The following is a 23,966-nucleotide window of genomic DNA, read 5'->3' on the forward strand; positions in this document are numbered from 1 at the left end:
ACCTATGATGGTCCAGCTCACGAAGGTTCAACTCAACACTTCTCGACTTTATGACGGTGCAATGGGGAAGAAGCACAGCCTACAGCTATCTTGTTTTTCACTTTCGGGAGAATAATCAATTATGCGAGATATTCAGCACTTGATTATAAAACAGCTTCTGTGTTAGATGCTGCCTGCCCCGCTACAGGCTAACATAAGCCTTCTGAGTGCATTTAAGGCAGGTTAGGCTAACCTGTGGTGGTGTATCAAGTGCATTTTGGCCTTATGATATTTTCACCTTACGATGAGTTTCTTAGGATGTAGCCCATTATGCACTGAGCAGCACCGGTATCTTGTTCCCTGGGTACCAGGTTGTTGGAGAGATGGGTGGGGCAGTAGAGCAGCATCCATCTTTATCCATACAATGGGACCGGTACCAGATGAGTGAACAGAGAGCAACGTCACTGCACCACTTCTCTTCCTAGTACCAGCGTGCGTGTTTCTGCATCTTCTCCCAATCGCTCTCTCCACCATCCTCACCTTCAGCTCAACAAAACCTTCAGGTCCCCAGTCCCTGGCCACCACACACACGCCCGCAGGCGCCTCAACCTCCTGTGCTCGCCAGGTGCATCCCTCAGCCCCTCAGGTCCACACGGCCCTCCCCACCCCCACCCCCACCCCTTCCTGCAGCTCCACCCTCCTCCCCACCCCAGGACCTGCTTCCCTGTCTCCAGCCTCCCCTTCGGCCCGCTCCCAGATCGGACCCATCTGCCCCGGGGCCCCTTGCCCAGAAAGTGCAGACAAAGGCCAGAGCCAGCAAGTGAATTTAATGCATCAGGGACCGGATTTGGAGCAAGCTGGGGGAGCCCAGGGCCTCTGGCCCGGAGGAGGGAGAGGGGGTGGCAGTGAGCAGCTCGTGTCCTCCTCTAAATGATGTGACACCGTCGGGGACACATCGTGTCCTTGGCTATGCAATTCAAGCCCCGGCGGCAAGGGCAGATGAGGTTGAAGGCTCCCTTGGTCTGCGGGGGTGGATACGAGAGGGGGCAGTCATCAGCGTGCAGGAAGCAAAGGGACTTGGGCTTCCCGGGGATGCAGAGTGAGAGCACAGGTGCTGGAGGGAGACAGACCTGGGGTCTCTGGCCCAGTCTTCTACCTGCGGGACCTGAGGCATGGTAAGGGGCTTCTCTGGCTCAGTTTCCCCATCTCTCAAATGGGGATAATGCCAGTAACCTGCTGTGAGGGTACATGAGGTAAAGTTGATCCCATAAAAAGTGCAGCAGCTGGGGCCAGAGCTGGGGCATAGCGAGTGAAGCTACCGCCTGCAGTGCCGGCAACCCACATGGACGCTGGTTCGAGACCCAGCTGCTCCACTTCTGATCCAGCTCTCTGCTATGGCCTGGGAAAGCAGTAGAAGATGGCCCAAGTGCTTGGGCCCCTGCACCCATGTGGCAGAGCCAGAAGAAGCTCCTAGCTCCTGGCTTCAGATGGGCACAGCTCCGGCCATTGCGACCATCTGGGGAGTGAACCAGCAGATGGAAGACTTCTCTCTCTCTCTCTGCAACTCTGCCTTTCATAAATAAATAAATCTTAAAAAAAAAAAAAAAGGTGCACCAGCTGCCTCAGCTGTGGGGTCAGGCCGCCGCAGGGGCCCGGCTGGTTTCTTGGGGCCCTGGCAGCTCCCCAGATGGAGGCACAGAGGCTGAGTCCGCCCTCCCAAGAAAGGTCTGGGCCTGGGGCCAGACAAGCAAGGACAAGACCTTCTGCTCCCTGCTAGTGACGGCCACACTTAATAGCACATGGCCATGGCCAAAGCCCAGGTGCCCTTCCCAGCAACCTGGCAGGGCAGGTACTTTAGCTGCCCTTGACAGATGAGGCAACCAAGGCTTGGAGCGTGGAGACGACCCATCTGCAGTCCCAAAGACAGGGACAGAAAAGCCTGCCTTTCCAGTGTAGTGCTGTGGTCCTGCCCCTGCTGGTCACCATGGCAGGGGACAGGGAGGGGAGGGGCCAGGCCTTTTCCCACCCACCTTGCTTCAAGGATGTGAGGGTAGAGACATGCCTGCATTCTACAAGCACAAACTGAGCACCTGCTATGTGCAGGCACTATGTAAGCAAATATGATGCAGTCAATCCCTGCTTTTGTAGGAGCTCCCACCACCAGGGAGGCAGACACAGCGAGAAGACACAGCTCTGCTCGGAGCGTGGGGACTCCGAGCAGGGAAGGCGTCTCGGAGGAGGTGGCTGAGGTGCCACTGCAGGACAAGCAGGAGTTTGTGGGGTGGAGAAGGGGAAAGGCACACGAGGACAGAGGATTCGAGCGAACGTTCCCCCACCTTCCCCGCTCACCTGGGGCAAGCACACGTTGTTGAGCCTGGCCTTGGGGGCACAGAAGTTCCCACCAGTGTCCAATTCCATGAGGCAACAGTTGCTGAAACACTCGGTGTGGTGTGAGCACCTGACCCTATTTGCCTGTGGGGACAGGAGGGGTGTCTGCCAGGCTGGGGATGGCTCCCGAGTCACCAGGTCTTTTGCCGGGAGGGCTCTGGGCACCGACAGAGAACCCAGAGGTCGAGGGAGAGAAGCCATGAGACTGTCACCGCCACATGCCCCCGCAGGACTCGGGAGCAGGCGAGAGGAAGATCAAGCGTTAGCACCCTTGCTTTCCTGGGGCCCCCTCATCTCTGCGGGTCTCAAAGGGTGACCTGGACCAGGGGTGGGAGTGGGGCAAATATGCTGGCTCTAACTTTAGTTGGGGGTGGACAGACTGAGAGGAAGTGAGAAAGGGGGAAGGGAGGAGCCACTGTGTTGGAAGGGTCACCAGGCAGTAGGGTGGGGGAGGGGAACCAGTGCAGATAGGGGATGGTGGGGAGAGTGGCTGGGGATACCTGTGGGGGGGGGTGGCTGGGAGTACCCGTTGGGGGTGGCTGGGGGTCCTTGGGAGGTGGTGGCTGGGGGTGCCTGTGGGAGAGGAAGTGAGCCCAGGACTGAGCCAGGGTGGGGTGCTGGGATCGTGTGGGTCATAACAGTTTCCCTTGCTTCCAAGATCACCAGGTAACACGGAGCTTTGAAGTCCTTTTGGGAGCCCCCACTTCCAAGCTTCCAGCCTGGGCACAAGTACCAAATTTGGGGAAGGTTCCTGCTACCCCCACCTCTCTCCCTGGCTCGGTGGGCCTCCCCGAACTGGAGCACAGACCACCGCCCTCTCTGTCCAGCAGAGGGCGCACGCTCTCGTCTCACCTTTTTTGACTTGGAGAGCTCTCCGCAGCAAAGTAGCAGGATGTTCATCAGCAGCACCAAGGCTGTGGCCATGGGCTTGGGTGGCCGCTGGGAGCCTGGCTGCCGCTTTAACCCCCTCCCCCACCTCGTGACCTGGCGCCCGGGCCGCTCGTGTGGAGAGGGCGGGGGAGGGCGACAGGTAATGGTCACAGAGTGCCCTGCCCGGCTGAGCCTCAGCAGCTGTGGGAGGGGCAGGCATGGGATGAGCAAAGGCCTGGAGCAGGATTTCACATGGATGTGTGGCTTCCAAACACAGTAAAACTGTGTCTAACAATCACACCACATGCTGACCTCAGAAGAGCTACCCTCCTGCTGTTCCAGCACCAAGTCGCCCAGCTGTCTTTGGTAAACCCAGAGCCCCCCTCTGCATGGGGCAGGGGGCAGGGGGCAGGGGCCAAGGTGACTTCTCCAGCCTAGAGCCTTCCCACTGAAATGGCTCCCTGCATGGTCTGGGGCGCTGTGAATCCTAGGAGAAGCGGGGGGGGGGGTGGCTAATGGAGGGGCAGGAGTTGAGGGCAGCTGCATGCAGCCGATGGTGAAATGAGGGACACAGGTCTTGGCCGTGGTGTTGTGGTCTTCTCATCCTTGAGTGGGGGAGGGGAACTCACCTGAACCCTGGGTCACACATTTGTGACTTGGTGACCCTCCCTGCATATGGACTGCCCCAAGGTTTTGTGGCTTTACACTTCCTTCATTTTTTTTAAAGGTTTATTTATTTGGGGCTGGGCCGGCATCCCATATGGGCACTAGTGTGGGTCCCAGCTGCTCCACTTCTGATCCAGCTCCCTGCTAATGCACCTGGGAAAGCAGTAAAGATGGTCCAGGTGCTTGGATCCCTCTATCCACGTGGGAGACCCACAAGAAGCTCCTGACTCCTGGCTTTGGCCTGGGCCAGCCTTGGCTGTAGCGGCCATCTGGGGAGTGAACCACAGGATGGGAGCTGTCTGTCTTTCCTTCTCTCTCTCTGCCTTTCAAATAAACCAATCTTAAAAAAAAAAAAAAAAAAAAAAAAAGATTCACCTTCCATAGCCTTGGCAGTTCATGGCAAGAGCCTGGAGTGATCACTGACGTCATAAATAAGAGTGTCAATTGTTAAATGAACAACAGGAATCACTGTGCACTTGCTCCCCATGTAGGACCTCTGTCCTTATTGAATTGTACTATGAGAATTAACTGCAAAACTTGTTCTCAAACAGTACTTTATGTGTTGTGTATGTGTGTGGGTGCAAACTGTTGAAATCTTTACTTAGTATAGAGTTGGTCTTCTGTATATAAAGTTAATTAAAAATGAATCTTAATGAAGAATGGGATGGAGAGGGAGTAGGAGGTGGGACGGGAGTGGGGGTGGGAGGGTGGGTATGGGGGGAAGAATCGCTATATTCCTGAAGTTGTACATATGAAATTTGTATTCATTAAATAAAAGCTCTAAAAAATATTTTTTAAAAGATTCACTCATTTGAAAGGCAGAGGTACAGAGAGAGAGAGAGGGAAAGAAAGAGAGAGAGAGAAGGACATTTGTTACCTAGCAACAGGTAACTAATACGTGGCCCCCCCTTCCATTGCCATCAGCCCGGGGCTAGCCTGTGCTCCTGGGAGTAGGCTCTTCCTTCAAGGCCTTGGTTAGCAGTCAGATGTGTCCTTCTGCCAAAGAGAACCAGGTTTACAAGTACAGGCTTTACTTTGCCAAATGAGAGGTTGGGCTCAGAGGTGCTGTAGGAAGCACCAGAAGCTGGCGTAGCTGAAGGAAGAGCTTGGCTGGGGCCGTCGCCGTGGTGCAGTAGGTTAATCCTCCGCCTGTGGCACTGGCGTCCTACGTGGGTGCCGGTTCTAGTCCCGGCTGCTCCTCTTCCAGTCCAGCTCTCTGCTGTGGCCCAGGAGGGCAACGGAGGATGGCCCAAGTCCTTGGGCCCCTGCACCCGCATGGGAGACCCTGAAGAAGCTCCTGGCTTCCGGCTTCGGATAGGCACAGCTCCAGCCATCGCAGGCATCTGGGGAGTGAACCAGCAGAAGGAAGACCTCTTCTTCTCACTGTCAAAAAGAGCTGGGTTTCAGGGGCATGTGGTCCACACCGGAAGATGCCCTCTGTGGCGAGGAGCCGGAGGCCGCTCTGAGCAGGGGTGGTGGTGCCAAAAGTGTGGAGGCCAAACCGCACAAGGCATGCTTAGGGCAGCCAGGACTAGTTTGTTCCAGTTTGGCTGGAGCAGAGATCAGCTTGCACAGCCTGTGAGTTGGAGCCCGTGTCCATTTTCATGGGGCTCAGGCCAAAAAAATGTGAGAGAACAAAAGCCGGAGACTAGGAGGTTCTCACCTCCTTCTGCCCCAGGCCACTCTTGTGACCTTGAGCCAGTGGCTTGTCCTCTTCGGGGCTGTTGTCCTTCCTGTAAGTGCCAGGACTCCTCCTGGACTAGACCTAGCCTTTCAAATCCTGCCTCCACAGAGCACAGGGCTCCGCAGCTGGGCCGACATGCTCTGCTCCCCAACCCCAGTAACCATGGGGCTACTCCATGTAGCTCCAGTTTTTTAAATTAAATATTTATTTTTATTTGAAAGGCAGGGCGTCAGAGAGAGGGAAAGAGAGAAAGAGATCTTCTATCTGCTTGTTCACTCCCCAAATGGCCATGATGGTCAGGGCTGGGTCAGGCTGGAGCCAGGAGCCAGGAGCTTCATCCAGGTCTCTCATGTGGGTGCAGGAGCCCAAGGACTTGAGCCATCTTCTGTTGCTTTCCCAGGTGCATTAGCAGGAAGCTGGATCAGAAGTGGAGCAGCTGGGACTCGAACTGGTGTTGCAGGCGGCAGCTTTCCTGGCTCCGCTACAGCGCCAGCCCCCAGTGAAACTTTTAAGAGCCACTACCCACCACCACATTTGCTTTTTCTGCTCTAAAAGTGACAGAAACATGGGAAAGGAGCCTCCCTGAGTGTGGGACCCTGGGAAAGGATGCTGTGATGCAGGCATCCGCCCTTCCAGCCTTCCAGCCGAGCCGCAAGGGCATGCAGCGTGAGTGGGGGTAACCTCTGTCATTTTCCAGCCATTGAGGCTAGGGGCCAGTTACTGTGCCATAGCCCAGCCTGTGCTGACCGGTCCAATCTGCTCCTGCCTCTGCTGGTTATATTGGGTCTCAGTGCCCACACCTGCCTTCTCCCATCTCCCTGGCAGCACTGGCTTGCAACGCAGCAGGAGAGGAAGGGGGTCAATGCCCCCCCCCAAGAAGTGGGGATGTGTCTTAGAAGATGCTGTGGGGCCGGGGTAACACTGAATGAAATCCGCACCCAGCCCTGAAGGCCACAGACACTAAAGCTGTAGGGAGCATCAACCTTCTCTCTCTCATAGTCATTTAATGGTTCTCCTTAATGCTATTCCGCGCTTTTAAAGTAGGAACGGGTCGGAGGGCAGGAGGAGGGCCGGACTCCCAAGTCCTGGGGGCATTGCAGGCTGACTATGACCTTGCAGGCCTGGATCTGGACCTCCTCGTCAGGGTGGATGACCAGGGCGAGCAGCCGGTCTGCCAGGCGAGACTCCTCCCCAAACAGGGCTTCGTGCAGGGACTGCTCGTTGTAATGCCACTTCACAGCGCGGTAGTGGGGGGAGTTCCGGCCCTCACTCAGCCGCTCGGCAAACACCAGCACCTCGAACAGCAGACTCCCCGGCTGCGAGGACTGGAACAGCTTCAGGAAGTCACAGTGCACCTGTGATGGGCATGGAGAGAGGGGAATGAAATCCCAGGCAACTTCTCAAACTCTCCTCCTTCCATTTGCCTGTGGCCTCAGCTCCCCGAAACACCCAAGTTTCAGACTCAACTGAATTTTTTTAGTTTTTCTTTCACGCTTGTTCTCTAATTAATTGCATCGTGATCATTAAACATGAGTGATACAATGATATTGGTTCTCGGAAGTTTGTTGAGACAAACTTTAAGGCTTAGTGTGTGGTTAATTTTCATAAATATTGTGTGTATGCTTGAGAGGAATGCACACCTGATAACTGTAGAGTGCTATAAGTATGCCTAATGCCTCCAATTTGTTTGTATCATGCACAGCAAGTATGCCACTACTCATTTTAGTTTTTTATCCATCAATTGCTGAGCAAGTAATTAAAATCTTCCAAATATCCCACTGTGGGGGTAGAATTGTTAATTTCTCCTTATAATTTTATCAAGCCTTGCCATGTGTATTTTTGAAATTGTTATTAGGTGCATACAGGTTTTCGGTTGCTTCTGGTGAACTAAACTGCTGATTAGTGAATAGTAACACTTCCTATCCCTAATAATGCTTTTTGCCATATCATTTTCCCCCTAATACTAACATGCTTCCATTAACTTATGCTTGATCACCAGTGTTCCTAACTCTCAGAGTTCAGAAAGCCCCCCAAAGAGCATTCTTCCCAGGAAAACGGACTCCCCTTCTGTTGGGGGAATGGAGGAGGGATGGGGCTTTCCAGGCACTGAGGGCAGAGAAAGGAGGAAGAGAGAGACCAGTCGTCAGGGGCAGGCGTGCTGGAAGAAGCCGGGATTCTTGCCTTGCCGGCACCTGAGCCCCTCTGCAGTCCCTTTCTCACCTGGCAGTTGAGAATGTCATAAAGGAGGTCATTCTTCTGCGCCATGTAGCTCAGCAGCCGAATGACTTGCACCTGAAGAAAGGAAGGGGGAAAGCAGGAGAAGCCGGGGGAGCCCGGGCCTTAGGGACGTCCCTCTCCGGGCTGTGTCAGGGCTGGGCAGGAGGGCAAGGCCTTGGCTGTGAGCCCCAGGCACCTGGGACAAGATGCAGTCCGACTGCAGGATCTCCATCAGGGCGGGCATCACGCGTCGCAGCTGCGGGTGCACGTAGTCAGGCAGCGGGAGGTTGTTGAGGAGCCGCAGGCCAGCAACGTGCAGCTCTATGTCCCAGATGGTAGAGATGAGCTCCAGCACCTTGATGGCATGTTCCTGGCGTGGGCGTGGAGGGACAAGGGGCTGCAGCCTGCCCTCGCAGCCGCCACCTAACCCACAATATTAAATGCTACCCAAACGCCGATAACTCTCCAGTTCGCGTCTCCTGCTCAGGCCTCTCCCCAGACTCCAGACACATAGATACAGCTGCCAATTCCACTTTTCTCCCTGAATGTCTAACAGAACAACCAGCTGCTCAGGCCACACATCTGTGATACCTCTGACTCAGTTCTTTGTTTTAAAGATTTATTTATTTGAAAGGCAAAGTTACAGAGGCAGGGGGTGGGGAACCTAGCGAAAGAGATCTTCCATCTACTTGTTCATTCCCCAAATGGACGTAACAGCCAGGGCTGGGCCAGGCCAAAACCAGGAGCCAGGAACTCCATCCGGGTCTCCCACGTGAGTGGCAGGGTCCAAGTACTTGGGCCAGCATCCGTGGCTTCCCAGGTGCATTAGCAGGGAGCCAGACCAGAAGCACAGCAGCCAGGACTCCAACCAGTGGAGATACAGGATGCCGGTATTGCAAGTCGTGGCTTAACCCACTGTGCCACAATGCCAGCCCCAAATATTTTAAACTTTAAGGAAGCGCAATTTATTAATTTCTTCCCTTATAGACTATGCTTTTGGTGCCAAAACTCTACACCGAGCCTGAAGTCCCAAGAGATTTGCCGCACCCCACCCCCACCCCCACCCCGAGCTGGCCTTCCCCGCCCCTCCCTCTCCTTATTTCCCTGTGTGACCCTCACCCCATGGCAGATACCACATATTTCACTCTTGTGTGTTGTTTGCCTCGCCCTGTTAGAACACACATTCTACAAGGACAGGGATCCTTTCTCTCCGGTGCCTTAGAACCATGCCTTGGGACAAAGTGCTCAATACATGTTTGTTGACTGAAAAAAGGGATCCTGGGTTCAGGGCTGCACAATGCTTGGACGGGAGGGGTTTACGGAAGAAGACGGGGAAGGTCACAGGCTGTGCTCCTGTGAGCCACGTAAGAGGGAAGCGGGAATGCTGGCAAGCAGCCCACGGGCGCCCTGCTCTTCCCTGCCCGCGTCCCTCGCTGTCTGCGGAGCACTGGAGAGGCACGGAGGAGTGGGCGGTCTGCGGCAGGGTTTCGGGGAGAAGGCACCACAGGTGCGAGGGCCACAGCGCCGGCCAGCAGGAAGCGTACAGCGTGACCCGCTTGGATTAAAGCCTGAGTTTCACGCCCAGGGCCTCGAGAAGACGGAACGTGGGACGGATGGGGACAGGGCCCCCTGAGGAAAAAGGGGTCTAACCTAGGGGATTGGGGATGAGCTCCGTACCGGGTGCAGCAGCTGGCCCTGGGGAAGAAGTCAGCGGAGTCCCAGGCTGCAGAGACCCAGGCGAGCCCATGGGGTGAAAACTGAGACGGGGAGGAGCTACTTGCACTTGGGGATGGAGCAGCAGCCCCAGGCACAGTGGGCAAAGAGCAGCAGCAGGGCCCAGCCCGCTGGCATCAGAATCTCCGGGGCGGGGCGGGGGGGGGTGTGAGAAACGCAGCTCCTTGTTGAATAGCACGAAGGGAGGGAGGGAGGGGGTGCGACCCCAGCCTTAGGGAAGCTGGGGAGACCAAGGCATGAGGCAGGGGACAGGCACAGCAGCAGGCAGTGACACTGAGACTTCTTTTTCCCCCAAAAACGTTTGCTGCAGAAATATAAAGGTTTGCCGTCATCCAGTGCTGGTGAGGGCAGGAGACAGGCACATCCTGCAGGGCGGGTGGGTGTGTAAACTGATGCGAGTCTTCTGGCCAAGTTCATGCACACCCTACTGACGCTCTCCCTGGGAGATGACCGCAGGAAGGCGGCACCGCCTGTGAAGCCACTGCTTGGAATGCCTGCATCCTGCCCGCAACCCATTTGAATCCCGGCTTCTGATCCAGCTCCTTACTAATGCACCTGGAAAAGTGGCAGAAGATGGCCCGAGTCCTTGGGCCTCTGCCACCCACATGGGTGCCACTCATGTGGGAGACCTGGATGGAGTGCCAGGCTCCTGGCTTCAGCCTGGCCTAGCCTGGCTGAAGGGGTCACTGGAGACTGAACTAGCAGATAGAAGATCTCTCTCTCTCTTTCTTTCTCATGCTCTTTCAAATAAATCAATCTCAGGTCAAACATCACAATTGGATTTACTTAATGGTCCCCTTTAGATCACACCAGGGTTTATGCTGATGAGGTGACTCTTGGTGGGCATTTAGCCTAGGGACTAAGATGCCCGCATCCCACATCAGCCTATAGGATTCAACTGCTGGCTCCGGCCTTCGATTCCAGCCTCCTGCCAGTGCTGGTTCCTTCCTCCCACATTAGAGATCTGGGTTGTCTTCCTGGCTTCCGCTTCCGCCTGTCCAGCACAGCCCCAGCTACTGTGGGCATCTGGGGAGTGAAGCAGTGCGTGGAAATGCTCTCTCTCTCTCTGTCTCTCTCTCCACATCTCAAATACAAGACGAGTGGGGGTCAGAGAGCTTGTGGGTTGCTGCCTGCATGGAGGGCCTGGGGGAGGGCAGGGGAGCCCCACCCCCACCTGGCACTGTCCAGAGCAGTGCCATTTGTAATAAACTGGGAAGCAGAGGTGTTTTCCCGTGGGTCACGTTAGAGAATTTTCAAACCTGAAAAGAGTTGTGGGAACTCCTGAGCGTCTAGCTGGGTGGGCAGAGGCCACACGTGTGCCTAGCATCTCCGGACGGGGCAGTCTTGGGGGGCTTGAGCTCTTAACGAGTGACATCCGCACTCCACGCCTGAACAGAGCTGAACTGTGGGACATGCAGCTGGTGTCTGGGCTTCCTGCTTTTTGGGTTCAGAGATGCCACTGGGGGCCTGGCTCGGCTTCGCCCTGCGATTCAAAGGCTTTCACAACCCTGCCGGGACCCTCACCACCGTTTCCGCACTCATTTTTGGGATTCCAAACTCAGGCCAAAGAAAATTCTGGAACATGACCATTGATTCTGTGTCAATCAACAAACCCAACGACTAGGACAGCACCTGTGTGTCCCGCCCCACTGCCACCAGCCTCCGGGCGCACCTGGATTTTCAGCCTGAATTTTCTGATGCCAGAGAAAGCTTTAAGTGTGTTCAGAGCTTGGATTTTGACACTGTTGTCCTCGTCGTCCAGCATGTCACCCACCAACCTGATGTCATCAGTAGTACAAGAGGCAGCCTGGGGTATGTGAGGAGAGATGGAAGGGGCATGAGACTACAAGTCCCAGGCCCACTGCCCTCCGTGTCACCAAGAACCCTTGGCACGCCCCTCCCACCACTGGCCCCAGAGGGCCAGTTCCCGGGACTCGATGCAATCAAGGGGCAGGGATGAGCGGGCGCCCCGGGGAACAGGCTGGCTCGGAGGGCCCTCACCTCCGCCTCCAGCAGGTACACACAGCGCGTGATGCTGTGCAGGATCATGCTCTTGGCGTACTCGTCCTGCTTGTACTCCAAAGACCTGAGCAGCCTCCGGAGCTCGCCCGAGTCCCGCCCGTGCCGCTCTCGCTCGATGGCCAGGCCTAGACAGCCACCCCAGCCCAGTTCAGGCTGCGGACTCACAGCAGGTGACGGAGTGGGTTTGGGAAGTGGGAGAGAGCCATCTGGGGACACGGCTGCCTTGTCTTTCCTGAGGAAGCACCCTAGTGTGTGCTGGGCAAGGGCGCCCTATCTGGTGTTGTACTGTCCATATCATCACATCATAGATCTGTCTGCAGGAACGCAAGCCGTTTATTGTAACCACTCCACTGCCAAAAGCAGCAGCGAGTGTGGCAGAAGGGACACTTTTTCCTGCTGTGCACAACAGTGCCACATGGGTTAGAGGAAGCCCTGGGCATCTAGGTGCCCCGATTTCCCCTTTTATTCAAGTCCTGAGCTCCCGGGACCAGGAAAGGGAGGGAGACAGCAGCTGCATTTCTGAGAAGTGGAACTCTCAGAGGGTGAATCTAGCATTTGCATGTGGCGAGGGGGTGTGCAAGCAGGGACCCTGAGCTAGCACCTCTGGTGGGGCCTTGCCTGGGGTACGGGAGGGTGGGCCTGAGGAAGATAGAGAAGAGAGAGAGGGAGGAGAGAAGAACTTGGACGAGTCACCTTCGGGCATTCCCACAGGGGAGGCCTCGGGAGCAGGTGCCTCCTGGGGCAGAGCCCTCTCCCCAGGGCCCGGACACTCACGGGCGATGCAGATGGGTGAGTTGGTGCAGAGGGGTGGTTGGCATTTTATGCCGGCCTTGATGGCCTTGTAGAGCAGGTAGATGGCCCCGGCGCCCGTGGCCAGGCTCACTACACTTTTGCGGATGTCCAGCTGCGCCAGGCACCGGGGGATGCTCTTGCCCATGTCCTCAGCGTTGCTTTGTGCCTGGGTGAGAGCTAAGCCCAAGGCACCTGGGAGGCAGCTTCCGGAACCAGAACTCTGACAGGGTCAGGAACCACGGTACCAGAATCTGGAACCCAGGCAACAAAGGCAACTGAGGAGATGATGACGTGGAGGGCGGCAGTCAGGAAATGGCGCGGCCAGAGGTGCTTGAAAGGACACAAGGTCCTTCTGAGGCTCCCTTTTGAGGCTGCCGGAGACTTCGGGGACAATACAACACTCAGCCTGTCTTTAGGGAAGCCAGGTTGGTGGGGCCCGGGGAGGCAGGATCAGCACCTGCCTCCTTCCAGTAGAGGGCAGCAGAGGCCCATTTCTGTGCTTGAGGCCACTGGGCATTTCTGGGCCGGGTGTCTGGGTGGCTGGCTCCCTTGGCTCTCTGGCCCTGTCTGTCTTGATCTTCCCACTCTGCAACTACTCCTGGGCCTCCACCACCTGCCGGAGGGTGCAAAGGAGAGGGGCGCCTTACGGAGTGCTTCGGTCTCGTGGCCAGTCTGTCCATTGACAGCATTTGCGTGAGGTCTGAGCAGAAGCCAGCGTGGACTCCTGCACCTAGCTGGGCTCAAGTGGCATCCTGCCGTACCCTGAGGACTTGGGGACAGAACAATGAGTCTGGAAAATGGGGCTCCAGGCCCACTTAACCCTAACCGGGAAGGAGGAAGGGGCTGCCCTTGTAGGGGTCTTGCTTTCTGCCTCCTAAAGGTCCAAGATGAAAGTGTGGTGGGTCTGGACCTTTTGGTCACTGGGGCCTAGAACTGGGAATCCCACCTCCCAGCCTCCACACTGGTGGGAAGGGGCTGGACTCAGAAAATGCCTCTACCCAGAGGGTGGGAGCCCAGCTGCGCCGGCTTTGATCTTTCCCACCAGGATGTGGCAGGGGAGACCAGATACGCCCATCCTGACCCCAGCAGTCCCCCACACCCTCTGGCACAGAACAGCGAGGTGACCAGCCCCCAGCTAGGGTCAGGCCTGTAGCCTTTGCTGAACATGGCTGCTCGGTGTCCTGGGCTGCACCTGGGCTGCAGCGAGGTGGAGAGGCAGCACCCCACAGGTGCTGCAGCCAGCCAGGTCTGCCTGCTCAAAGCCATCATCACCATATCCTAGGCTTCAGACAGGGGATAGCGGGAGCTCCTGGGTCGCCAGTCTCTTTCTGTCCTCTCTGCCATCCTGACCCTCTGCCCAGCCCTGGGGGTGGGGTGGGGGGGCGGCTCCCTGTCTCCAGGGGAGAGCAGAGGCCTGCAGAAGCCTCCCGACCACCATGGGACCCACACAGCACGGCTCAAGAACTCCATACAGGAAATGGGTGCCTGATAGCGACTGTCATGTTTTGGTTTCCAGGCCACCTAGATCTGAGGACAGAGTCCTCAGGACAAACTCCCTCCATGATAGAACCCAGAATTACTGCTTCCTCCATTCCATGGAGTGGATTCTGCAACCTTCACATCTGAAGCAAAACAAACATGATACTCACTTGTTCCGGTTTTTTTCAAAGATTGATTTTATGGGGCCAGTGCTGTGGGGTAGTAGGTTAAGACTTTGCCTGCAGTGCCAGCATCCCACATAGGCACTGGTTCGAGTCCCAGCTGCTCCTCTTCCCATCCAGCTCCCTGCTAATGGCCTGTGAAAGCAGCAAAGAATGACCAAAGTGCTTGGGCCCCTGCAGCCACAGGGGAAACCTGGAAGAAGCTCCTGGCTCCCAGCTCCTGGCTTCAAATCGGCCCAGTTCTGGCTGTTGGGACTATTTGGGGAGTGAACCAGCAGGTGGAAGACCTTTCTCTCTGTCTCTTCCTCTCTCTAAAATAAATATATATAAATTTTAAAAAATATATATATTTGCAAGGCAGAGTGACAGTGGGGACGGGAGGAGAGATCTCTCATCTGCTGGTCCACTTCCCCAAATTCTCACAGCAGCTAGGTCTGGGCCAGGTCAGCAGGGAACCCAGCAGGCTAGCAGGGAGCTGGATCAGAAGCCCAGAAGCAACTACTCAAGCCGGTGCACTGATATGGATACCAGCACGGCAACCAGTGGCTTAACCATGGGTCGCCAGGACGATGGGCGGCTCACTTGTGCTTAAAGATCAGCTGCCGCCAGGGTGCTCGGCTCCTCCGAGGAAACTAAGGCTGTGCTGGGGTGAGGCCCTCACTTCATCCGGCGACTAGCACTCCGCCGGGCAGCGCCAGCGCCGCCAGCCCCGCACTCGTGCGCACCATGGCTCTGTCTCTGAGCTCGCCTGCATCTACTCCACCCTCATCCTGCACAAGGACGAAGTGACCGTCACTGAGGACGAGCTCAATGCCCTCATTAAAGCAGCCGCGGTCAGTGCCGAGCCCTTTTGGCCCGCCTTGTTCACAAAGGCCCTGGCCAGGGTCAACACTGGGAGCCTCAGCTCAGCGTAGGGGCTGGGGCACCTGCTCCAGCAGCTGGTGCCGCCCCAGCAGGAGGCCCCGCCACCACTGCTGCTGAGACGAAAGCAGAAGCAGAGAAACAAGACTCTGAGGAGTCTGATGACGTGGGCTTGGGTCTTCATGACTAAGGATTTTCTTGTTCAAAAAAAAAATCACCAAGCAGCGTGGGTTCTGGCCTGCACCAGCCTTCTCTCGCCAGATCATCTCCCTGATCTGCCTCCACTGATGCAGAGGGCTCAGAGGCAGTCACCCCAGGGCAGCATTCTCCACGGGCCGCAGTCCGGTGAAAAATAAGACAGAGGAACACCTACCTGTCAGCGTAAAGTCAACGACAACCCTCCCTCGGGAATGCCCAGTTTCCATTCAGACACAGCCGTCCCTATTTTGAGAATTACCATGTGTTTTCTGGGGCCCACGCTGTGGTGTAGTAGGCTAAGCCTCCACCTGAGGTGCCCACTAGGGTGCCGGTTCAAGTCCCAGCTGCTCCACTTCTGATCCAGCTCTCTGTTATGGCCTGGGAAAGCTGTAGAAGACGGCCCAAGTGCTTGGGCCCCTGCATCTGCATGGGAGACCCAGAGGAAGCTCCTGGCTCCTGGCTTTGGATCAGCCCAGCTCTGACCACTGTAGCCACTTGGGGAGTGAACCAGCAGATGGAAGACCTCTGTCTCTGCACTTTCACCTCTCATATAAATGAAATAAAAAACTTTTTAAAAACTGTGTTTTCTTTGATTAAACATTGGTGATAAACAGACAGCAGGTGTGCTCTGAATGTTATTCTGGAAGATAAATTCACAGCTGGGACTCTTTACAGAGCCTGGCTTTTCTCTATTTCCTTGTTTGTTGCTTTTCTATCAGATCCAGAATCTGCAACAACTGACCAGAACCAAAATGCAAACAGCACAGAAGAGGCTACGGCCACCAGCTCTGCCCCCGGTCCCCCTGCCAGCCCTCACCTTCAAGCCTGATTGATGTTACGTGTCGCCAAGGGCACAGGCTGCCAGGGTTCAGAACCAGTTCAGCCATTGAGAGTTAGCTCTGTGCTAGGAATCTTTGTGCCCCATTCCCCCACCTATAAGACGGGAATACTAAAAAGACCTAATTCATGGGGTTGTGTGTGTGTGTATGGGGGGGGTGGATTGAGTAAAGTACTTGGACCAGCGCCCTGCAAGCAGAGCTCAAGGAACGCGGCGGACCGTCATCACCGCTCGCAGGGCCCACCTCGGCAGGACTGCTGTACGGGAAGGCACAGAAAGCCAGAGCCTGAGCGCACCCCACCGGGAAAGGCACATCACTCAGCCCCTTAGACTCACCCAGCAGCCCTCACCCCGATGATCTGCTGGCTAACCAATCCCAACTCCTGGAACCCATTTAACTACCCGCACTGACTCTGGGGCCTTCCATGAAGCTCCCACAGATACCAAAGCCAGGAACAGCATTCCCCCAAGCCATCCTGCCACCTGTCAGACCCTAAGGCCCCTTCCTCGTCTTCTTCACCGGTGCCCCCGGGGCGGAGGGGTTTCAGTCTATTTAAAGCTCCAGGCGCTATTGGGGTCCACCGTGAGAGCAGTGCAGTGGCCGGCACTGGTGCGCACAGAAGCCAGGGGGAGCTTCGCCTGCTCTGTACTCCAATGAAAAGCCCTCTGGAGTCCACCCGGCTGGGGTTCCAATCCCAGCAGCGCGGGGTTGCAGACTCCACAATCAGCGCCTACAACACCTATCTCTGCTACGCGGAGGTGCTGCTGCAGGACCGAACCGGAGGACGCGTGCGGCTTCTCCGGATGCACAGGGGATGCTCAAAGCACGCGCGGTTCGTCCACACAGAGCCGAGAGCCACCAGCGGACCCCGACCGAGGAACCAGATCCGGGAGCCTCCGGTTAGCCAAGGCGTGGAGCTGGGAGAAACCGGGCGAAAGCACGCGGAGCGCAGGGGCGGGCGGGCGAGCGCAAGGGCGGCGCGCGGGGGCGGGCAGAGCCGCACCCCTCCCCGCCGGGCCTCCCCCGCCCCGCGCGCGCATCCGGCGGCGGGCACAGGATGTTCTTTCCTCGCGGCCCCCCCGCCCCCGCTCTCACTTTCTCTCCGCGCCCCTCCCCCGCCGCGCCCGGCGCCGGCACCTTGCTTAACTCCTTCGCCGCCGCGCCCGGGACACTGAGCGAGCCCGAGGGCTGTCTGGCAAGGGCCAGGCCGGGCCGAGCGCGCTGGGCCCAGGTTCTCGGGATGCTGAGGCCGGTCGGGGCCGGAGGGGTGGCGAGGGCTCGCTGGGACAGAGGCCGGCACTCGCGGACCCCCCCGCCCCCGCCAGCTCACCGGGGCCGGGTGAGGTGCCTGGGTGACCAGGTGGGCGTAGCTGGCGTCCGAGCCGCAGGGAGCGAACGGGGCCGAGGGGCTCCTGCCTCATCCTACCCCCAGCTTGGGATAAAGAGGGGCCACGGGCTGCGGCCGAGGATGGGGGCGGCCACGCCCCCCGCTCACGTCACTATTTCCAAGGCAACCGAGGGAGGGGCCGAGGGAGGGCTAGGGGACCGACCCTGGGGAGCCCCGGCTGCCGGATGCTGTGGAAGCCGGCGGGGGCGGGCTTTTTAATCTTTCCTTCTCCCTCGTTGATGTCCAAGAAATTGAGGGAGGGGCAGCTTCTGTTCCCGAGTTCATTCCGCAAACGTTCATGGCGCTTTAACTACACTTGCTCCAGGGTTAGGCACTGGGAGCTGCCCTCCTTGTTACTGTTGGCTAAGCTGGGGTGGCCATGCGCCCCGGCTTACGCCCTGCAGTGTGGTTAAGTAACAGTTACTACTGATGGTGTCCCGGTCCGGGCTGTAGTTAGGGAGGTGCTTGTCTCCTGTCTCAGGGACGGCCAAGCCGCTGTATGCCACCAGGTAAGGAGTGCTCTCGGCCGCCTGTCACTGTTGGCTCTCATTCTACAAGACAGGTATCACCGGTGTCTTTTCCTGATGACGAAACTGGCTCAGAAAAATGGAGAGACTTACCCACGGCCAAGCAGCCAACTCTTGCAACCAGGGTACAGACCCAAGTTTGAGGGCCCTGCCTCGTGTTTCCTTCTCCACATATAAATATGTGATATAAAATAAAGTGACTGTCCCGGCCATGAAGAAGCCTGTAACCTATGTGGGAGGAGGGGTCGCAGATACAGCGGGGCATGTGCAGGCAATAAAACAGCAGCACACTGAAGGCAGCGCACAGAGCCCACAGGGAAGCTGGTGACGAATGGCCGGCTGTGGGTGGGGCCCGTCAGAACCTTCCTGTGGGAGGGAGCTTTCTAGCCAGGCCGTGGGGTGGCGATGGGGTCAGGATCCCTGGGGGTGTATGTCTGGATGCCAGCTGGTGCCAAAAAAGAGAGCACAGTGCAGGGGCATCAGACCAGGCAGGAATCTCTCCACGGGTGAGAGGGTCCCTCTGCACAGCCCACGCCTCTCTCCTGTCTGCCTCCCTCTGTGGATTTGTCTCTTACTGGAGAAGAGGCCCCCAGGAGGCAGCTGCCCTCCCTCCACTCTGCACACAAGCTCTTTCCAGTTGGTATTTGGCACAGACTTCCTGGCGTTCACTTGGATGTGAGCTTCTCTCTTCACCACACCCCTCTGTAGATTTTGAGGAAATGGAAAACCGTGGATGCCCAAACCCAAGGGCCCAAGTGAGCAAGCATGGAGGAGGCCACAGGCTGGGTGGGCAGGGGGGACCAAGTCTGCAGAGGGAAGTGGAAGGAGAAAGGAGCAGGCCCAGAGGAGTTGGTCATCTAAGGAACACACGCTGTCCTCCTGCAAATGGGACACCAGGTGCCTTCGCCTGGAACGCGTGGCTACAGCTGGTGTGCCTGGTGCGCCCTACTGAGGACTCTGAAGTTGATAACAGACACAATAAATGGTGTTTGAGAAACACTGTTCCAGCGGGGCGGGCGTGTGGGAGGAAGGAAGAGCCTGGGTCAGCAGGGACGGTGTGGGAATTTGGGCCAAAGGTGGCATCTCTGGTGCCAGAGGAGAAGGGGCAAGTGAGAAAAGCAATGCGCAAACAATACATTGAAATAAAAGCAACAGGGGTGTGTGTGTGGGGTGGGGGGGGTTGCAGCCAGCAAAGCTGCCATTGGGACTCCCACCTACTCTGCTTCCAGTCCAGTTTTCACTAGTATACACCCTGGGAGGCGCCACTTGGGAGACCTGGATGGAGTTCTGGGCTTCTGACTGATCTGACCAAGCCCTGGCTGCTGCAGGCATTTGGGGGATGAAGCAGCAAATGGAAGACCTCTCTCTCTCTCTCTCTCTGTCTCTCCCTCTCTGTCACTCTGCCTTTTGAATAAATACTAAATAAATCTTTAAAAAAGAAAAAAAGGGAAGAATCTTCCGAGTTTGGTAACCAATCACATAAAGGATGGTGAAGGAGTTAAATAGTTAAATTAATCTATCCCCCTGGTAAGTTTGGGGGTCCGGGAGAGACTGCAGTGGGCAACGGGGAAGAGCTGGTATGAGCGGCAGGAGGATGCGGTCAGGCTGTGTGTGTAGCGGCCCGTGTGGGACTGCATGTGGCGAAGCCCAGGAAGGCAGTGCCCCTGTCACAGCTGCAGATCTGGAATATCAGGGATGGCTGGCATGTGTCACGTAGAAGGTTGGCACAGATGACAGCAAAGTGCCTCCCCCCGGGAGACTCGGTGACTGCTGGCTGAGGGGGAAAACACGTGTGGGGCGTGTGCCTTGCGTGTGGGCAGGTGTCCGTGGCCCAGGCCCGTGTTGGCATCCATCCGCCCACTTCTAGCTGCAGAGGGTGCAGAGACACAATCACACAGCCCTGGGGGCCTGGGGCCCCTCCCCCAGCTCCACCCTTGAGGGCCCTGGAGCCCAGGCCTGTGCTGTCTGCCAGGGCCTTTCCTGGAATCCGGCAGACGGCAAAGCCCCTCCCTGCCTGCCCTGGCACTCTCCAGGCACAGCGTGTCCCTCGGGGCACCTTGCAGACACCGCAGGAGGCCGAGCTGCTGTCATCCCCGCGCTGGCCCCAGCAGGCCCCCAGCAGGAAGGAGGAACCTGTGGCCGGGTGGGGGTGGCAAGGCACTGTGTGTGTTTGCTGTGGCTTGGGGGGCAGGGGAGCCGCAGCTCCTCCGGCCTCAGAGCTGCACACCACCTGCTTCTCTCTCCCTCTCGGGAGGAAATCTTCAGGGGCCCCAGTGGTTTTGAGGGGAGGGGACAGGAAGAGACTCTGAACTCTGGGTCAGCTGAGGACAAGGATATGGGAGTTCTTGCCCCTTAACCCAGTTCTCCTGGGACCCTAATCCTCGGCGGCCGACCCCCGCCCGACTACTACTAAAACACAAGGCCCTCTGGAGGCGGCCCAGAGTGGTGCGGTTAGGGGGACAGGGCCACACAGCTGTGTGCAAGGCCGCACCTGTCAGGCAGGGTGAGGGGCGCGCCCCTCCCAGGTGGGCAAAGCCGGCGGGGCCCTGGGCGCCCAGGCAACTGGGAGGCGCTTGCCGAGAGCAGGAGAAGGCAGCGGGCCGCGCGGCGGGCCACGTGGAGCGGCGCGCGCGGGCCGGGTGTCGGGTCGGCGGCGACCGCAGGCTGAGAGAGCGGTTGATCTGGTGAGCGAGCACACCCACTTACCCAGCTGCTGAGTCAGGCTGTTCTGCTCGCGCTCGCCCGCCGCCCGCTCGGGACATTGTGTTCCAGCCCCGGCGCGCTGGCAGCGGGCCCAGGCGCTCACACCAGCCTCCTCGCCCTGTTTGTGCTCGCGGCTTGCGCTCGGCGCGCAGCCTCCCCGCCGCCGCCGCCGCCGCCGCCCCGGCCCCATGGCTGAGCGCGCCATCGCGGGGACGCGCGCCGCGGCCCTGCCCACTCGCAGGCGCCCCCACACCTACCCGCTCGGGCTGAGCCCCGGCTCGCGTGGGGCTTGCTGAGTACAGCTGGAGGGCGGGAGTGGGGCGGCCCACGAGAGAGAAGGGCCACCCCCCCGCGGTCCGTCCGTGCCCCCCCTCCACGCGCGCGGTCCAGGCGCATGCCAGACCCGGACTGCAGTCACGTGACCACTGGGTCCTGTATCGAGGGGGACCCCGGTCAAGCGATCCCCAGGAGGAGGCTCCCTTTTCCTCGTCTCCCCTACCCCCGCCCTGGTCCCGGATGCTTCACACAAGCCTGGAGCACGGAGACTCCCGGGATTCCCGGAGGCCAGCCCTTTGGGGCAGCTTGGGAAACCCCTGGCAGGCTGCTGGCAGTAGGGCGAGTCGGACCCTGTGGGCGGCGGTGGGCGGCAGCGTAGACCAAGGGCAGAGCGAACGCAGACGCCCCACGCTGCCCCTGGCGCCCGACCCTGCGCTTTGTCCGGCCTGAAGCCCTGGGTTTGGGCAGAGCCACGTTTTCTCCTCACCCTCTGTCCTGATGGCCGCACCCTCTCCAAACCGGGGAGGGGACAGGGCGCCTACGCTGAGCACCCACCCTGCGGAAGGCCCTGGGTTGGGTCCTGCTCAGGATGTCATGAAAAGTTTAAGACACGATTCCTAAAACCCTTTATTCTCCGCCCTTACCACCTCCGCAGCTGGCTGTGCCATCTCCTGGGCCAGCAGTGCCCGTCTTCCCCTCGTGTTCCAGCTCAGAAAGCTGCCTTGGCACGGAGCCGGCAGAAGCTGCCCGCCCCTCCTCCGGGCTTGTACCTTTCTCACGGCACAGCGTGTGGCCTGTCTCATATTCTAGCGATCTGTTGACTAATCCTGTTCTTCTCACCAGATTAAAAAGTCCTTGAGGCAGAAACAAAGTCTGCCCCTTCCTTGAGGGCCCCGCCCCCACCCCAGTCCCTGAACTCATGCCGCCAGGCCAAGCGAGGAATGGAGTTGATGGCCAATACATTGAAGTGTATGGAAGTGATTTCCTGTGGCTGGCCTGGGAGGTTAAACAGTAACCCAGGCCTGCAGGTGGTGAGTACCAGCCGCGTGGCACAGCTGCAGGCCCTCAGAGAGAAGAAAGTGGTGATGCGGGAGGAAGCTCCCCGGAGGTTGCAGTCTTGGAGCTGTGTGTGTGTGTGTGGAGGAGGACAGGGGAGTGTGGAGGTGACTCGTCTTAGTCGACATCGCCACAAAGCGGCCTTCACGGGCGGGTGGACTTCACATGCGTTATCTCCAGTATGCAGGGGTTTGGGAGGGCTGGAAGGGACACTGCCCAAGTCAGGCGTGCCCCTGAGCCAACCAGAACACAGAGGCAGCCTTGGATCTCAGCTCCCCACCCTCCGTCCTGGGCACTGCCTGTTCCCTGGCCTGCCACTCCTACATACTACGCCCAAGAGAGCTGCCCAGCGCTGCCCCGTGCTGGGTGCACTCTGGTCCCACCCTGGTGAACCACTGGCTGTAGGCACTTCCTTCCATCATCTTGCCCCCCCAAATCCCCCGCAGGCCCTGGCGCTCTGAGTCAGTGTCCGACCGATGCTTGCCACCTCCCCCGTGTTACCTGGGCTGCCTGGCTGCCTACACCCTGCCCCCCCTCCCCCAGTCTGGAGCTGCTGAGAACACTGGGTACAGAGAGTGAGCAGGGATGCAGGCTTCCTGTGGTTGCAAAAGGAACACGGGGACTTTCCCTGCGGTGCCCGAGCTGTGGGAGAAGTGGGGGAGGTGGGGCCCGGCCAACCTCCAAGGAACCTCTGCTCCCTTCCCTCCCCTCCTCCTCAGTGCTCCCAGCTTTCAAAAAAGCTGGTACAGTTTGTTACGCTGGGCCGGAATGTTCCGTGTGTTTCGTGTGGCCTCTGTCCAGTCCTACACTGGCCGCTTTATATTTATACTTCCTTCTCCAGCCGGGGCATCCTGCTGTCGGTCACCCCTGCTCTCATCTGCCCATCTGCCCCTGGGTCCCTTGTGCCCCCATGGGTCAAGAAGGGAGTTTCCTGCCCCCCCCCCCCCGTGCTTGCGTGGGTGGAAGGCTGGGATACAGACTGCCCAGGAGCGGGGAGGTTGGATTCTAGAAGGGCGAAGCCCCCAGCCCCTGCTCTCTCTCCCATCAGCCGGCCCTGAGGCTGCCTCCAAACTGGGGAGTCTCCAGATTGGATCTGAAGCTTCTCCGGGCCTTTGGGATTGAGCCCCCCCCCCCCCCGCCACCCTCATGTCCCCAGGGGACTTCATCAATACTCTTGAGCCCAGCTGGACAAGTGAGGGCCTGTGCAGGTTGTCGCTAGCAGCTTAGCAGGCTCGAGAATCGGTGATTTCCGCCGCTCCTCCCAGACCCCAGCAGCCACAGAGAAGACAGAGGCAGGGCGCCTGGGGGAGACAGGGACCTCCCCATTGCTCAGCCTCAGGAGCCACACAACCCATAGCAGCTGCAAAATGGAATTTGACACTTGGTGATTTCCTGATGAGTTTCAGAGTGGTGATCAGTTTCCTTTCCAAGTGGCTTTGATATTCAGAGATGAAGACATTTATTGGGACCTGGCCTCCCTCTCCCAGGAGCATGTGATATTATTAATCATAATAATAGGTGATATTGATGGCTTACCTGGGAGGTGCTCTCTGTACCCCATCTCCCGGCCTCCACTGGTGTTTAGAACCCAAGGTGAGGGGGAACAAATTAGGGGCTCAGGGCTTTCTATAAAGGAGCTCATTTGCTCTCTGCAGCAACTCAAGGGGCTTCCCTTAACAATTCAGGAAACTGAGGCACAGCGAACTGACACAGGGTTCATCTGACATCAAAGCCAGCACTTCAAGTGGTTGGCCAGAGTGCCTAGATCCCATACCTGAAACAAATCCTGCATTTCTCAAGCCTCTCTCCCTCCCTCTTCTCCCTTCAAATGACTCCAGGAACTCTGCCTCCTTGAAGCCCACACCTGACAGCCAGACAGCCCATTTCACAGGTAGCTCATTTCACAGGCTGAAACCTGGAGGCTAGCGATGCCCCAGAGGAGCAGTGGAGTTGGGTGGGCAGGCCTGCGGGCTGTGGGCTCAGCTTGTCTCCTAGCCGGCTGGCATGCCTGCTGCCCCTCACCTTCTACCAGGAATACACTGCTTCATTGTAATGATTTGCAGCTGGGATCTGAAAACTGGGAGCTGAGCCTAGGTTCCCAAAGTC

General features: G+C 58.0%; 2 protein-coding genes and 1 pseudogene across 4 annotated transcripts; 1 reads left to right on the forward strand and 2 right to left on the reverse strand.

Moving 5' to 3' along the window:
• Positions 1-791: 791 nt before the first annotated feature.
• Positions 792-3,636, reverse strand: CLPSL2 (colipase like 2). 2 transcript variants are annotated; one of them, XM_051855931.2, is made up of 3 exons: positions 3,220-3,636; positions 2,329-2,451; positions 792-1,001 (listed from the first exon to the last, which is right to left on the reverse strand). In XM_051855931.2, the coding sequence occupies exons 1-3, from the start codon at positions 3,289-3,291 to the stop codon at positions 906-908; spliced, it is 291 nt and encodes a 96-aa protein (XP_051711891.2). In that variant the 5' UTR covers positions 3,292-3,636; the 3' UTR covers positions 792-905. The 2 variants fall into 2 exon arrangements, with proteins under 2 accessions (XP_051711891.2, XP_017200350.2); XM_017344861.3 differs by lacking the exon at positions 3,220-3,636 and having other exon boundaries at positions 2,329-2,723.
• A 2,935-nt stretch (positions 3,637-6,571) lies between these two features.
• ARMC12 (armadillo repeat containing 12) lies at positions 6,572-13,976 on the reverse strand. 2 transcript variants are annotated; one of them, XM_002714636.5, is made up of 6 exons: positions 12,254-13,976; positions 11,540-11,685; positions 11,211-11,345; positions 8,001-8,174; positions 7,808-7,879; positions 6,572-6,942 (listed from the first exon to the last, which is right to left on the reverse strand). In XM_002714636.5, exons 1-6 carry the CDS (start codon positions 12,495-12,497, stop codon positions 6,610-6,612), a joined length of 1,104 nt encoding a protein of 367 aa, XP_002714682.1. In that variant the 5' UTR covers positions 12,498-13,976; the 3' UTR covers positions 6,572-6,609. The 2 variants fall into 2 exon arrangements, with proteins under 2 accessions (XP_002714682.1, XP_008261047.1); XM_008262825.4 differs by having other exon boundaries at positions 12,335-13,973.
• LOC138849876 (large ribosomal subunit protein P1 pseudogene) lies at positions 13,518-18,041 on the forward strand (annotated as a pseudogene).
• The last annotated feature ends 5,925 nt before the right edge of the window (positions 18,042-23,966 follow it).

This window comes from Oryctolagus cuniculus, chromosome 5 (assembly GCF_964237555.1).
Source record: "Oryctolagus cuniculus chromosome 5, mOryCun1.1, whole genome shotgun sequence".
NCBI lineage: Eukaryota > Metazoa > Chordata > Mammalia > Lagomorpha > Leporidae > Oryctolagus > Oryctolagus cuniculus.

Excerpts from the sequence above, each read along its gene's own strand:
- CLPSL2 (XM_017344861.3), bottom strand. The coding sequence starts at position 2,568 with ATGGCTTCTCTCCCTCGACCTCTGGGTTCTCTGTCGGTGCCCAGAGCC. Across the intron at positions 1,002-2,328 it reads ACAACGTGTGCTTGCCCCAG|ACCAAGGGAGCCTTCAACCT; the intron begins GTGAGCGGGGAA and ends CCACCCCCGCAG.
- ARMC12 (XM_002714636.5), bottom strand. The coding sequence starts at position 12,497 with ATGGGCAAGAGCATCCCCCGGTGCCTGGCGCAGCTGGACATCCGCAAA. Across the intron at positions 8,175-11,210 it reads AATTCAGGCTGAAAATCCAG|GAACATGCCATCAAGGTGCT; the intron begins GTGCGCCCGGAG and ends CGCCCACGCCAG. Across the intron at positions 6,943-7,807 it reads ATGACATTCTCAACTGCCAG|GTGCACTGTGACTTCCTGAA; the intron begins GTGAGAAAGGGA and ends TGCCCATCACAG.